General features: G+C 41.4%; 1 protein-coding gene across 4 annotated transcripts in view; it reads left to right on the top strand.

The window, feature by feature from the left end:
• The window catches only part of SHPRH (SNF2 histone linker PHD RING helicase), an 84,843-nt gene that overhangs the window by 47,835 nt on the left and 24,638 nt on the right, over positions 1–12,370 (top strand). For all 4 annotated transcript variants that reach the window (XM_054974795.1, XM_054974788.1, XM_054974813.1 and 1 more), the window contains 6 exons: positions 516–608; positions 3,612–3,719; positions 4,496–4,638; positions 5,282–5,455; positions 5,754–5,816; positions 6,989–7,214. In XM_054974795.1, coding sequence (XP_054830770.1) covers positions 516–608; positions 3,612–3,719; positions 4,496–4,638; positions 5,282–5,455; positions 5,754–5,816; positions 6,989–7,214 — 807 coding nt within the window. The remainder of the gene's footprint in view (positions 1–515; positions 609–3,611; positions 3,720–4,495; positions 4,639–5,281; positions 5,456–5,753; positions 5,817–6,988; positions 7,215–12,370) is intronic.

Here is a 12,370-nt window from a genome sequence, read left to right as displayed (position 1 = left end):
TGGTTCTTATCAGCCTTGCAATGTTTGAGAGGTCAGTCTACTGCTATCCAGGATTCCTGTCTGTCTCTTTCCCCACTTCTTTATACATGACTGTTGGCACCCTCAGTTCACTGTGGAGATCATATGCAGCATTCTGCTATGTAGTAGACACAATCTGGAAACACTCTAGTGCATTGTGGCTGTTAAATTGTCTCTCATGTTGAAGTGGGAAGATTGTATGAGGAAATGTTTAACGGCGAGGCCGGTTTATGTCTTAGTTTCTGGTTTGTGCTGAAACTGTCAAGAAGTTACTATGCATTCTCTTTCATCTACTGTTTTGTTGAATAGTGGTAGTAATGTTTACCTCTGGTAATACTGCCCTAACTGGTAAATATGGTTAAAAGGTTATTTCTATGCCATTGTGCCTGCATGTCTTCCCTTAATACAGGGAATATAATAAAGTTAACTGTTTTTGGCTTATTGCTGACATGTGACGTGTTAAAGTTAGTGATAGTTTGCCTTTTATTGACACTCAGAGGCTTCATTCAACACACAACCTGATGGAACTCTTGGCAGCAAAGCATCCTGGAATACCCCCCACCTTACGAGATGGCAGACTTCGAGAAGAGGTGATTTTGAATTCATTTTGATAAGGGATGCTTTTTGTAAAATAGCCAGTTTAGGAACGAGAATAATTCCTCTTGTTTTTAGGTTTACGAACAGTGTACTTACGAATTCTAACATGGAAAAAAACAACAACCTGTGTTTAATGCAACTGCTACATTTGTTTGTTCAGATGTAACCTGTGGGGTTCTCTTGTAAGCAACAAGCTGCTAAAGCAAATAAAATAACTTCCTGAGGGAGACTGTCAGTTTGGCTTCTCCTACCCCTCATTCATTTTTCTCTTCTAGGTACCCAGCTATCACACTTCTCCTTCTCAGACATCCACTGAATTGAATTGGATTCATTGGACTCATGCTTGTATAAGTTTAACTGGATAAAATTTGCTTTAAAAGCTGCATTTTAAGTATTGGGAACAGGACGGTGCAGGACTGCACCAGTCAATGTGGACCTAGGAGCTGTGCCACATACCATAGACAGTAATATACATTGTAGCTTGAAGGGTTTTTTTTGGCAAGAAAGGAATTAATTAATTAATTATATTTTTAACCCGCCCTCCCTGCAAGCGGGCTCAGGGCGAGGTACAACATTGATTAAAATACAATATAAAAACAATAATCACAGCATAAAAATCAATAAAACCATTCCAAGGTGGGGCAGTCCTACACTCCTGCCCATCAGCATACAAAAAGGGGAGGTAGTAGCGGACAGATAGATTACTATACCCCTTTTTGGGGCAGCCGGAAGTGGACCCTCCATAGCCCCTCATAGAGGGAGACCAGTGGAAGGCTTGGCACTGATGGACTAAAATTAGCCTCCACCATACGCCTGGCAGAACATCTGTCTTACAGGCCTGCCTAAACGATACAAGATCCTGGCGGGCCCAAGTGTTCTCAGACAGAGTGTTCCACCAGGTAGGGGCCAGGACTGAAAAGGCCCTGGCCCAGGTAGAGGCCAGCCAAGGCTCCCTAGGGCCAGGGACCATCAGTAGATGTTTTCTGGTTGAACGAAGCACTCTGTGGGGCACATACAGGGAGAGACAGTCCCTTAGTTATGCTGGTCCCAGTCCGTTTAGGGCTTTATAGGTCAGAACCAACACCTTGAACCAGATCCGGAATTCTACTGGGAGCCAGTGAAGCTGCTGCAGGATAGGCGTAATGTGTGTCCTACATGAAGCTCCAGTTAGGACACGCGTAGCAGCATTCTGGACCCGTTGAAGTCTCTGGATCAAGGCCAAGGGCAGCCCTGCATAGAGTGAGTTACAGTAGTCCAACCTGGAGGTGACCGTTGCATGGATCACTGTCATTAGGTCCTGGGCTGAGAGGTAGGGTGCCAGTTGCCGGGCCTACCAAAGGTGGGAAAAGGCCGCCCGAGCCACAGCCACGATCTGGCCCTCCATAGATAAGGAGGAGTCCAGAATCATGCCCAGACTTTTAACCAATGGTATGGGCATAAGTGGTGCCCCTCCAAAGGTCGGAAGAAGGATCCCCACCTCTGACAGCCCATGGCCCAAGTACAGGATGCTAAATGCTAAAAGAGTTAAATTATGGCCTATCATTTTCACTGAGGCTCAAGGCAGGTTATACAATTTGAAAAACAATTCATTCAGGAAACAAAGACCTCCAATAAACAATGCAGTAGGATTAAGATTACAATGCAGCCAAAAGATGATCTAAGGTAACAAGGTAATAACTCTAAGGCATGATTTATCAAAATGAAGAAACAATTACAAAGGCAGAGGATGTTGCAGCAAGAAAGGAAGGTGATACATACAATAAACATTACAATAGACTACAATATCACCACTTGCAGAGGTGACCTCCTATGGTTTTATTTTATTATCATTCTAATTCCTTTGTAAAAATGCCCTTCTGAACATGTCTGTTTAGAACATCCTACAAAATGATAACAGTGTGAAAGACTAGTATCCAAGACCCCTGGGTAGCCACTGTCAGTCAAAGTAGACAATTCTGACCTAGCTAGGCTAGTGGTCTGATTCTATGGCAGCTTCATGTGTTCAGTTGAAGGAAATGAAGTATTGAGGCACAGTATGAGAAGTGAAGGCAATAGCTGGGACGTAAATTAAATAAGAATTAAAACGGAAGCATGCTGGATTTTAATTCTCATGTTTCTATAGATTGCTTGAAATACCTTGCCTTTATATTGGTATCTAGTTAGGCTGGCCAGTTCCATGAATCTGCAGGTAAAATTGTCCTGAACTCATGTTGAATGTTGATTAAATGAAAACAAGCTATATTGGGCTTTAAGCCCCAGCAGGTTCTTCCATTTTTGAGCTTTCTCAAAACAGCAGAATGGCAGTTTGTCATACTACTCCTTTAGTTATAGGAATATCATTTTGCTGATGCCTTTAAAACCATTACAACTTTAATATATGCTAGTGGTTCAGTATGTTTAATGTTGCATAGAAATGAGAGAGTTCCTACCAGAGGGTGCAATGCATGACGTGAAGAAAAACAGCAACTTATATGGATAGAGTAGCCTTTTCATCATGGTCAGAGCAGATGTCTTTCCTAACATCAGCTTGTATTTGATGAGGTGCTGATATTCCAAGTGCTCATATGAATATCCCTCTGCACTTCGCGAGGCTCTGCATAAGGGGCTGTGTTGTATGAATTGCAAGGTAAATACTTCCTATTATATTTTAAGATGATCCTAGGAACCATTTGTAATTAAAATACGCTGCCCATAATATATCACAAGTCATTACTAGATATCTAAATGGTCTGTAAAGATTGGTTCTGTCTTTGGAGGTTTGCCATGAAATAGTCCTATGCATGCGTGATGTTGCTTGATATTGTGGTGGCCTTGGTGACCTGTGGAACATGCACGAAATTAAAAGTGGACCACAACAGCCCTGGGAAGTCTAGAATGCTGGGAAACCAGGGTGGGGTTTACAGCACACCAATGTTAACTAAGTATATTTTTTAATGTTTCAGAGTTTTAAGTGGGGTATTATTTGTGAAAAGGAAACTAACTAAATTTAAATGCAGGGTGAACAACTTCGACAGCATTATATGAGTAAATCAAATGCAGAAGTTGCTGAAGCCCATCAGGCTTTACAACCAGTGGTACAGACAATCCATGAACTTCAGAGGAAAGTAAGATTCCACTATCATGTTTGCTTTTTGCCGTTATAAATGTATCCAAAGTTTCTTTAGTTTAATTATATTATGGTAGCATCTGGAGAATCACTTAGAACTTATACATGGAAAATTTTCACAGCTTCAATCATTTCTTATTGTTCAGTTTTCATTATTGTTGGCTTTTCTGTCTTTTAGAAAGAGAAAAAGGAGCAAACTGCAATGAAATAATTGTTTTATTGATAATTGTATATCCCAATGCATTTTCATTTGATCAAAGGGGCAGTTTTTAGAAATTGTTGGCTACTAGATACTCAACAAAGCTACTACCAAAATGCATTAGGATCTGCAGTTATCAATAAAACAATTCTCCCATTGCACCTTTCTTATTATTCTGTTACTTGACCCTATTGATGCACCCCCCACACACCCTTTTCTTGACTTTTCTGTCTTTATACATCCTTTTATTCATGTAGCCATGATGTTAAAAAGGGATAGGATTGAAAGTTTACTCCCCAATAATTTTTCCTGAATATTCTCTTCTGCAAAGGTTACATACATGTGTCTATGTTTTTAAAAAAGATCTGAAGCTACCTATGGCAACTGGATAATTTGCAGTTTGCCTGTGGCAAAATCTGCCAGTCACGTACTTACTTGGACTATGTTTTTTCTGCCATTGCTTGAACTCAGATATTTCTAGAAAGGTTTGCTTTTAATTCAGTATTGCAGACAATGTTCAGGAAGACAAATTTATGGAATGTTATTTATGAATATATCTTCTTTCCTGCATCTAGATACATTCCAATTCACCTTGGTGGTTGGATGTGATCCAGTCAGCAATACAATATGCCATTGATGAAGAGCTTGTTCAGCGGGTGCAAAATGATCTAACAAGCAATTATAAACAGCAAACTAATAAACTCTCCATGGCAGACAAGTAAGGCAAGAACTACAGGGTTTCTTAACATTGATTGATTTTTCTCAAGTCTTTTCTATTTGTGGTAGCATACAAATGCAACAGGCACTGGTGGCTTCAGGACATACAAGCTATGTTTTAACTTTTAAAATGCTTCAAAGCTTGTCTCTCTAATGTTAGTTAATTTAAGCATTGTTAGTTGTGCTAGTTTTATACTATATGTATTCATTTTAAATGAATTACAAAAGTAGATATTGATTAGTTACAGGTTTTGTTTTAAAACTGTTTTTTTCACTAGAGTATTCCATTCATAAAGCACCATTTTCTGGCAATACAGACCAGAACAAAACAGAGAGGATAAAAAGGAAGAGTGAGTCTATGGGAGGGAAAGTGGGGAAAGGAAGAGAGCAGGAGATTCAGTTTGATCACCATTTGGGATATATGATTCTTCCACAGCTGTTTGTTATTTGATGTATGATATTTAGTGTATGCCTTGGGGTAAGCAGTTCTGAGTATTTCTCTGCCATCTAAACTTATGACACATGACTTGTATCTTCATACTCCTAAGTAAGCCCCATCCATCTTGAAGATGTTGAGTCAGTACTGTAATTCCAAAATCAAGTTTTGACTTTGGCAATTTGGTTTGCTTTCTGCTGTTTACTAGATTTCGTGACTGCAGAGGCCTTCAGTATTTGCTCACAACTCAAATGGAAGAAGTTAAGAAATTCCAGAAACTTGTAAGAGATGCTGTGAAAAATCTGGAAGGTCCTCCTTCTAAAGGTGTTATTGAGGCCGCCACCATCTGTCACCTGCGCCCTGTAAGGTTGCCACTAAACAAGTAGGTGTAACTACTTATTTTGTGGGCAAAACCACTTAATTTTCATCACTTGTATTCTTGCCCAAATATCAAGATACACACTACAGTTAAAGCAGCACTGTATACATAGATAGTACTGGTTTCGTTTTTAAATTTTATTTTATTTCTGTCACTCATATTACAGTTTTCACTGCATATTTAGATGTATCCTTTAATATCTTTATAGGCTTTTATTTTGTTGGGAAAACGGATTTTGTCAAACTACAAATTCAGTGACTGGCATTCTAAATGTCTCTCTTTATAATCTCTTACATTGCAGCTGTGTCTTTTGTAAAGCTGATGAATTATTTATAGAATACGAGTCAAAGCTGTTCTCTCACACGTAAGTGCCCCCCACCCCACTTCTTCAGCTGAAAAGCAAACTTTTTTCCTGCATTAAAAAAGTGTCTGTTATGGAAGTGAAAGCAGCACACACAGTGTTCCCAGAAGTTTCTTCCAGGTTCTGACCTGTACCTTGTCGAAGGCTTTCACAGACGGAGAACGTTAGATTTTCCGGGCTGTATGGCCGTGGTCTTGGCATTGTAGTTCCTGACGTTTCACCAGCAGCTGTGACTGGCATCTTCAGAGGTGTAGCACCGAAAGACAGAGATCTCTGTGTCAATGTGTGGAGAAGATGTTAGTAGGTAATTTATATCTATTCAGGAAGGTGGGTTTGGGCTGAGTCAGCCTGTAAGAGTTTCCCAGGGGTAGGGTAGGGTAGGGTACATCTTATAATAGCCCTACAAATAAGATTAGCATATCAACCACCAATCCATATGCAAAAGAACCTCCTCAAGATACAGTGAAGCTTCCCCCCAGTAGCATTCCACACCCTGGCAAACTCAAATCTCAACCAAAACCCACCTTCCTGAATAGATATAAAATTACCTGCTAACATCTTCTCCACGCATTGACACTGAGAGATCTCTGTCTTTCGGTGCTATACCTCTGAAGATGCTGGCGAAACGTCAGGAACTACAATGCCAAGACTACGGCCATACAGCCTGGAAAATCTACAACAACTAAACCTGTACCTGTTTAGCTTCAGTAAAGGTATGAGATCATGTGCCCTCCAACTGTATCCTAGGACTTTAGTTTATAAACAGTTTTCCTTCTCTTGGACTTCAGAGTTGCTTTGCCAGCTTCTTGCTAGTATGTGCAGTTTTGGTAAATTATGGCTTTTGTCAATGTGTTCTTGTAAACACTGATAATTTGTTGTTTAAACAAGATCACTTTCAGTGTACATTTAGAATTATTAGGAAGAAGAGCTGTGGCTCACTGATAGGACATCTGCTTGGCATGCAGAAGGTCTCAGGTTCAATCCTTAGCATCTCTAGCTAAAAGGATCGGGAAGTCCGTGAAAGACTTCTACCTAATTATTTTAAAAGATCTAGCATTTGAAAACCTTGTGGAATTATTTGTCCAGTATGTTTTGATTTTATGTAAAACGAACATTATGTGAATATTCAGATCTTAGATATGGTTTCAATTCCTTCACTTTTGAATTATTTTAAGTGTAAAAGGCCAGATGGCAATTTTTGAGGAAATGATAGAAGATGAAGAAGGACTAGTTGATGACCGCTTACCTACCACGAGCAGAGGTCTCTGGGCAGCAAGTGAATCAGAGCGATCCTTGAAATCCATACTGTCTTTTGCTAAAGCTCACCGAATGGATGGCAAGATAATTGAAGAAGGCAACATCTTTTTGGAGCTTTTTGAAGCATGGAAAAAGGAATATAAGGTACTATAGTTAGAGGAAGTCTTGGAGAACATTCTATTATGATACACGCAAGGAATGTTTGAGGAAGAGCAAGTCAATAGTGATGCACGTGAGCTACGGGTCAGGTTACATCAAGTGAACCATGGTTAGCAGTAAAATGGTTAGCTTTGAAAGTGCCAGAGGGCTTGTTGATATAGATCTTACAGTTCTTCTAGAAGCAGTTACCTTGAGTTAATAAGCTAATTTTGATATTTTGTTTGTAGCTTTTTATCACTAACTTTTTAACTATTTATTGAATGCTGAATGAGGGCTTGGTGATGCAGAAGGAAAGCTACTGACACAAATCAGCCATTTGTGATGGTAATATGCTTTTAGTACTGACAGTGGAGAACAAACTGTCTCTTCACATACGGTTGCTTGGAGGACACATAAGGAGGCTTGTTGCCAGTGACAAAGAGTAATTGTACATTTGTACCTCCCATCTGTCTAATACTGGTAATGTTCCAGTTGCCTGTGTGTCCCTACTGTATTTGAAAGGGTGAAAAGAGTTCTACCTGAACCAAGTCTCAAGTGTGCCACCATCCTCTAAAACCAAGGCCATTGGCTTGTGTAATGGTTTATTATCCCAGTACCCTGTGGTATAGAGTTGAGAGCCTCTGTATAAGCATTTTTAAACCTTTTTATTCCTTAATCTACAGATACTGAATTAACAAAAAGTGGCAAATGCAGTTTTTCATGATTAAAGAAGGAGGGGTAATCAAATCTCACTCCATTTGTAAAATTTACATTGCCAAGCCTGTTTAGTATTCTTGGTCAGCGCTGATCTCATATCTATAATTTGAGGTTAGGAACACTGGCCTGTTTTATAAAGTGATCATTAGGATTGAGAAAATATGTGAAACCTGTGAGGAAAGCTCTATATAAATACTAAGTAGTGTCACAGTGTTGCTATGTTGTGGTGGCTTTAATTTTTATTGATCTTTTTAGAGCACTGTTTGGTATGTTCAAGTTTGTGAAAACAGCTGGTTCATCATCGTGTCTTCTGTGCAGTCCCATATGGGATCTGCACATGTGCAGCATAAATTCTGAAGCTCCTAGAGGCGCGAGATGCTCTCCTAGCCTTTTTGTGTGGCTTTTCCCCAGGTATAGTGATAAAAGGCAGGGCAAATGGCTCCCTTCCTCAGTTCTTCATTTGCCGCTGCTGAAGGACATCTTCTGTCTCCACTCTTCAAATCCATCATGTTGAATGTGAGTCAGGGACTTTAGTTCCATGGTGTTGAAGGCCCTCTTCAAGAAGTATTCCCATTGTGAGATGAAAATTGTCCAATTGGATGGACACAACAAATGCCTCTTCTGCGTGGGAGAAGGACACGGCACTTTGCAGCGTGCAGTCTGTAAACAATTTACACCCAAAGCATGCCATGAAAGGGTGTCACAGCTGAAAGCAGCTCTTTGAGAGTCAGCCCTGAAGGGCTCCACCAACTCTGATCACACTGCTGCAGATAAAGAACCATAATGACCTAGGACCTCCTAGGTTCCACCTGCGTCTTCAGCTTCTGGCTTCACTACTTAGAACCAGTCAGTACCTGATGTGTCTGCATTGGTTCCACCTTGATGCCAGTCGGAGATGCCTGCTGAGAAGGCAAAACTTAAGTCCAAACATGTGGACAAGCCTTCGACTTTGAAGGGCCACAATAAGAAGAAATTGTCATTGGTGAACCCAGCTACATCGGATCCTCCTATCCAGGGTTCCAAGGACACCTTCTCTGACACTAAGACACTGTTCCACTTTGGTTCCATCCCTTTCTGAAAGGAAAATTCCTAGGTTCCATCTGGCAATAACAATCGATTGGAACCAGCTCACCACTGAACTCACCATCAGTTTCATTGCTCACCATAGAGTTCATCCTACCATCATTATTATGCTTATGGGTATGAAGGCTCACCAGGAATGTACCAACCTCCTTATTATTTTTTCCACGAGGGATATCTATATATCCATGTCCACTTAGAACTGAAGCAAAAATCAGAATCTTCGTCGGTTCACGGTACGGTTCCAGAAAGTAATGCACCACCAGAACCAATGTTGAACCCTTCCACAGAATCAGGTTATGACTCCAGTGTTGGTTCCGATTTTGAGTTGATACCATTCCCATCAGAATTCCTTACTGAGTAGTCTGCTGTTTCCCTGAGTGAATACAGATTATACAATGAACAGTTGGTTTGAACGGTGAGGTCCTTGGAAATTGAAGTGAACTGGCTCCTCCGCAGCCTGCTCAGAGCTGGTCTTCAAGGTGCTGCATTCGGAGGTAACTGGTCCTGTAGTGGTTCCAATCATGCAGAGAATGCCTAATGTGACAAAAGATGTTTGGGCCAAACCAGCTTTGACTCCAGCGACATCTAAAAAGCTGGATAGTATGTATAAAACTAATAAAAAAAAAAGTCAGGCTTCCTTTTTACTCATCCCCCTGCTAATTCCATTGTCATAGAATCCCTTCAAGGGAAAGGCCTCCATAAAAACACAGGCCACTCGGCTTCAATTGATAAAGAGAGGAGGAAGCATGACCTATTATTTTGAAAAAGAATCAGCACAGCCAGGCATGTTGGTGATCATCCAGAGCTGTAATCATCCATAGACAAGCATGGCTTAGAACCACAGCACTAGCCCCTCACCATAGAGTGAGAGTAGAAGACTGTCCCTTTAAAGGCTCAGACCTGTTCTTGTCTGCTACAGACAATGCATTGAAGAAGATCAAATATTATAAGGTCACAGCTAGGTCCCTGGTTTATCACACTTCTCTACCCAAATTCATTCAGGCAAAGATATCCCCCTTCACCTTACCTTCCTTATTAACAAGTACCATCAGATCAATTCCCAGTTGATACACCTAATGTCCAGAGGTTCCCAATAGCCTTCTTCCTCTACCTCCATTCAGCCCTGTAGGAGGTATTTCAGAACCAAGACAAAAGATGGTTCTGAATCTCTAAAAGATCAATCTGGTCTAAATAAGCAGAGCTTTTGATGCCAGACCCTCTCTTGCCCTGCCAAACAACCCGTCACTTCCTCTGCAGGCCTGGAAGTCCTCACCTGGGATGCTTGGGTGTTGTCTATTGTCAAGCAAGACTGTTGCTTGGAGTTCAAGACAACTCCTCCAAACATCCCACCTCTGTCCAACCCTCCATCTCCTCTCATCTTGCTTGTAGAGGTAGTGCAGTCATTGCTGGGATTATTTAATATCTCTGCAAACCTTGGGTTTGGCTTCTTCATCTATTAAAATCCACTTAGCTGCAATTTCCCCTTTCCTACTGGTATAGATGGGAAAATTATATTTTCACACTATTTGTCAAAGTTGTTTTTGAAAGGACTATATAATTTTTACCCACCGAGGTCCCTTCTGGTACCACAATGGTCCCTCTCCCTGGTCTTAGCCAGACTGATATTAAAATGGTTCAAGTCATTGGCAACTTGCCCTTTACCTCTCCTTTCCTCTTAGGTGGCCTTCTTGCATCAGCCAGAAGAGTTAGTGAACATCAAGCACTAAGGGTGCGTCCCCCCTTTCTACAGGTGTATTTTGATACAGTGGTGATGTGTACTAGTTCGCAGTTCTTACCCAAGGTGGTATCCAGATTTCATGTGTCTCAGAGCATAATCCTCCTGGTGTTTTTCCCATCCCAACAACTTCTCAATAACGTACTCTACAGACATTGGGGGTGAAGAGAGCTGTTTTATTTTATATGGACAAAACTCAATCTTTTTTGAAGGAATCTGCAATTTTTGTTTGCTGTTCTGGCCCCAGTAAAGGCAAAGCTGCATCATCTCTGACAACATCTAGATGGATAGTACTTGCCATTAAAATATGTTATAAGTCTCCTCAAGTTCCTTGCCCATTTGCTCTCCATGCCCATTCACAAGCTGCCTCTGCTGCACTCCTTCAATGTGTGCTACTGGTGGACATCTGCTTGGTGGCTACATGGTCTTCAGCGGATACTTTCATCAGGCGCTACACAGTGGCTGTTAACTGTAGAAGAGAGAGAGCAGTGGGTCAAACAGTCCTACAATTGCTCTTCATCTGAGAGCATCACCTCACCTTGGTGAGTAGCTTGCTATTCTCCCAATGTGAGACTCCACTGAAGACCATAAATGAAAACAGGGTTGCACTTACCTGTAACTGTTGTTCATCTGGGTCTTCTGCCCCGTTGTGAGCTCTCTGCAGTACATTGTTGAGGGGTTTGCAGTGGCACAGGAGAACTGAGGGAAAAGGGGGCAACACTCTAAACCACGTGATGATTTTTGGTGGGGAAAACTGCTTTGGAATGGTGTGGGTGGGAGGGGTTGCCCCCTCGGTAACCTAAAAGCTAAGAAAATCCTGTTCTCCGTGGCCGGCCTGTGCAAGCGCAGTTCCAATGTATGCCTGCATGAAGATCTACATGAACAACAGTTTTCCTGTTTTCCTCCTCCTGATATTCCTAATGTGGGGCATCCATCCACAGATGACTTTGCCACATACTTTAACAAAAAGTGTGCTCGCTATTGCTCAAGGGCAGGGAAAGAGAAGGCCTCTTTTGAAGATGACTTGGAGGTTCCTTGGTCAGGCAGCCTCCTGTTGTATTTCCTTCTCTGCCCCTTATGACTCTAACACTCAACTTACTGGCCAAGGCAGGCCAGGTTTGCTACTCTGTTTATAATGGGGGAGGGCAGAATCTACCATTTTCCCCTAACCCCAGACCTGCTGCAGGACAACATGATTCTTCACCACATGCTAGGCACTCTAAAACTGACAGCCTAGTTCATCTGTCCCCTAAACTATTTTTTTCTTCCCCAGTCCTAAAGGTCTTGTTAGAGGATAGGAAGCTGTCCACCAGGAAATTATATCTGGCTAAATGGAAAAGATTTTCTTTTGGGGCCAAATATAGTAATCTGAACCCTGTTTCTTCTGCATTGCCTTCTGTTCTACACTATTTGGTCCAGTTAACGGACCAGGGTTTGGCTAATTCCATCATTAAGGTCCATTTAGCAGCCATTTCCACCTGGAAAATCTCCCTTTGACCAGCCAGACTGCAAGTCTTTCCTTAAAGATCTAGCAAACCTATATCCTCCAGAATCCAGGCCTATTCCCCAGTGGAGTCTCTCCTTGATTCTCACCTCAGTCATGCACAAACCCTTCGAGCCACTAACC

Source organism: Eublepharis macularius, chromosome 1 (genome assembly GCF_028583425.1).
Source record: "Eublepharis macularius isolate TG4126 chromosome 1, MPM_Emac_v1.0, whole genome shotgun sequence".
Taxonomy (NCBI): domain Eukaryota; kingdom Metazoa; phylum Chordata; class Lepidosauria; order Squamata; family Eublepharidae; genus Eublepharis; species Eublepharis macularius.
Note: the sequence above shows the minus strand (reverse complement) of the source record. Positions and strands in the feature narration are given on the sequence as shown.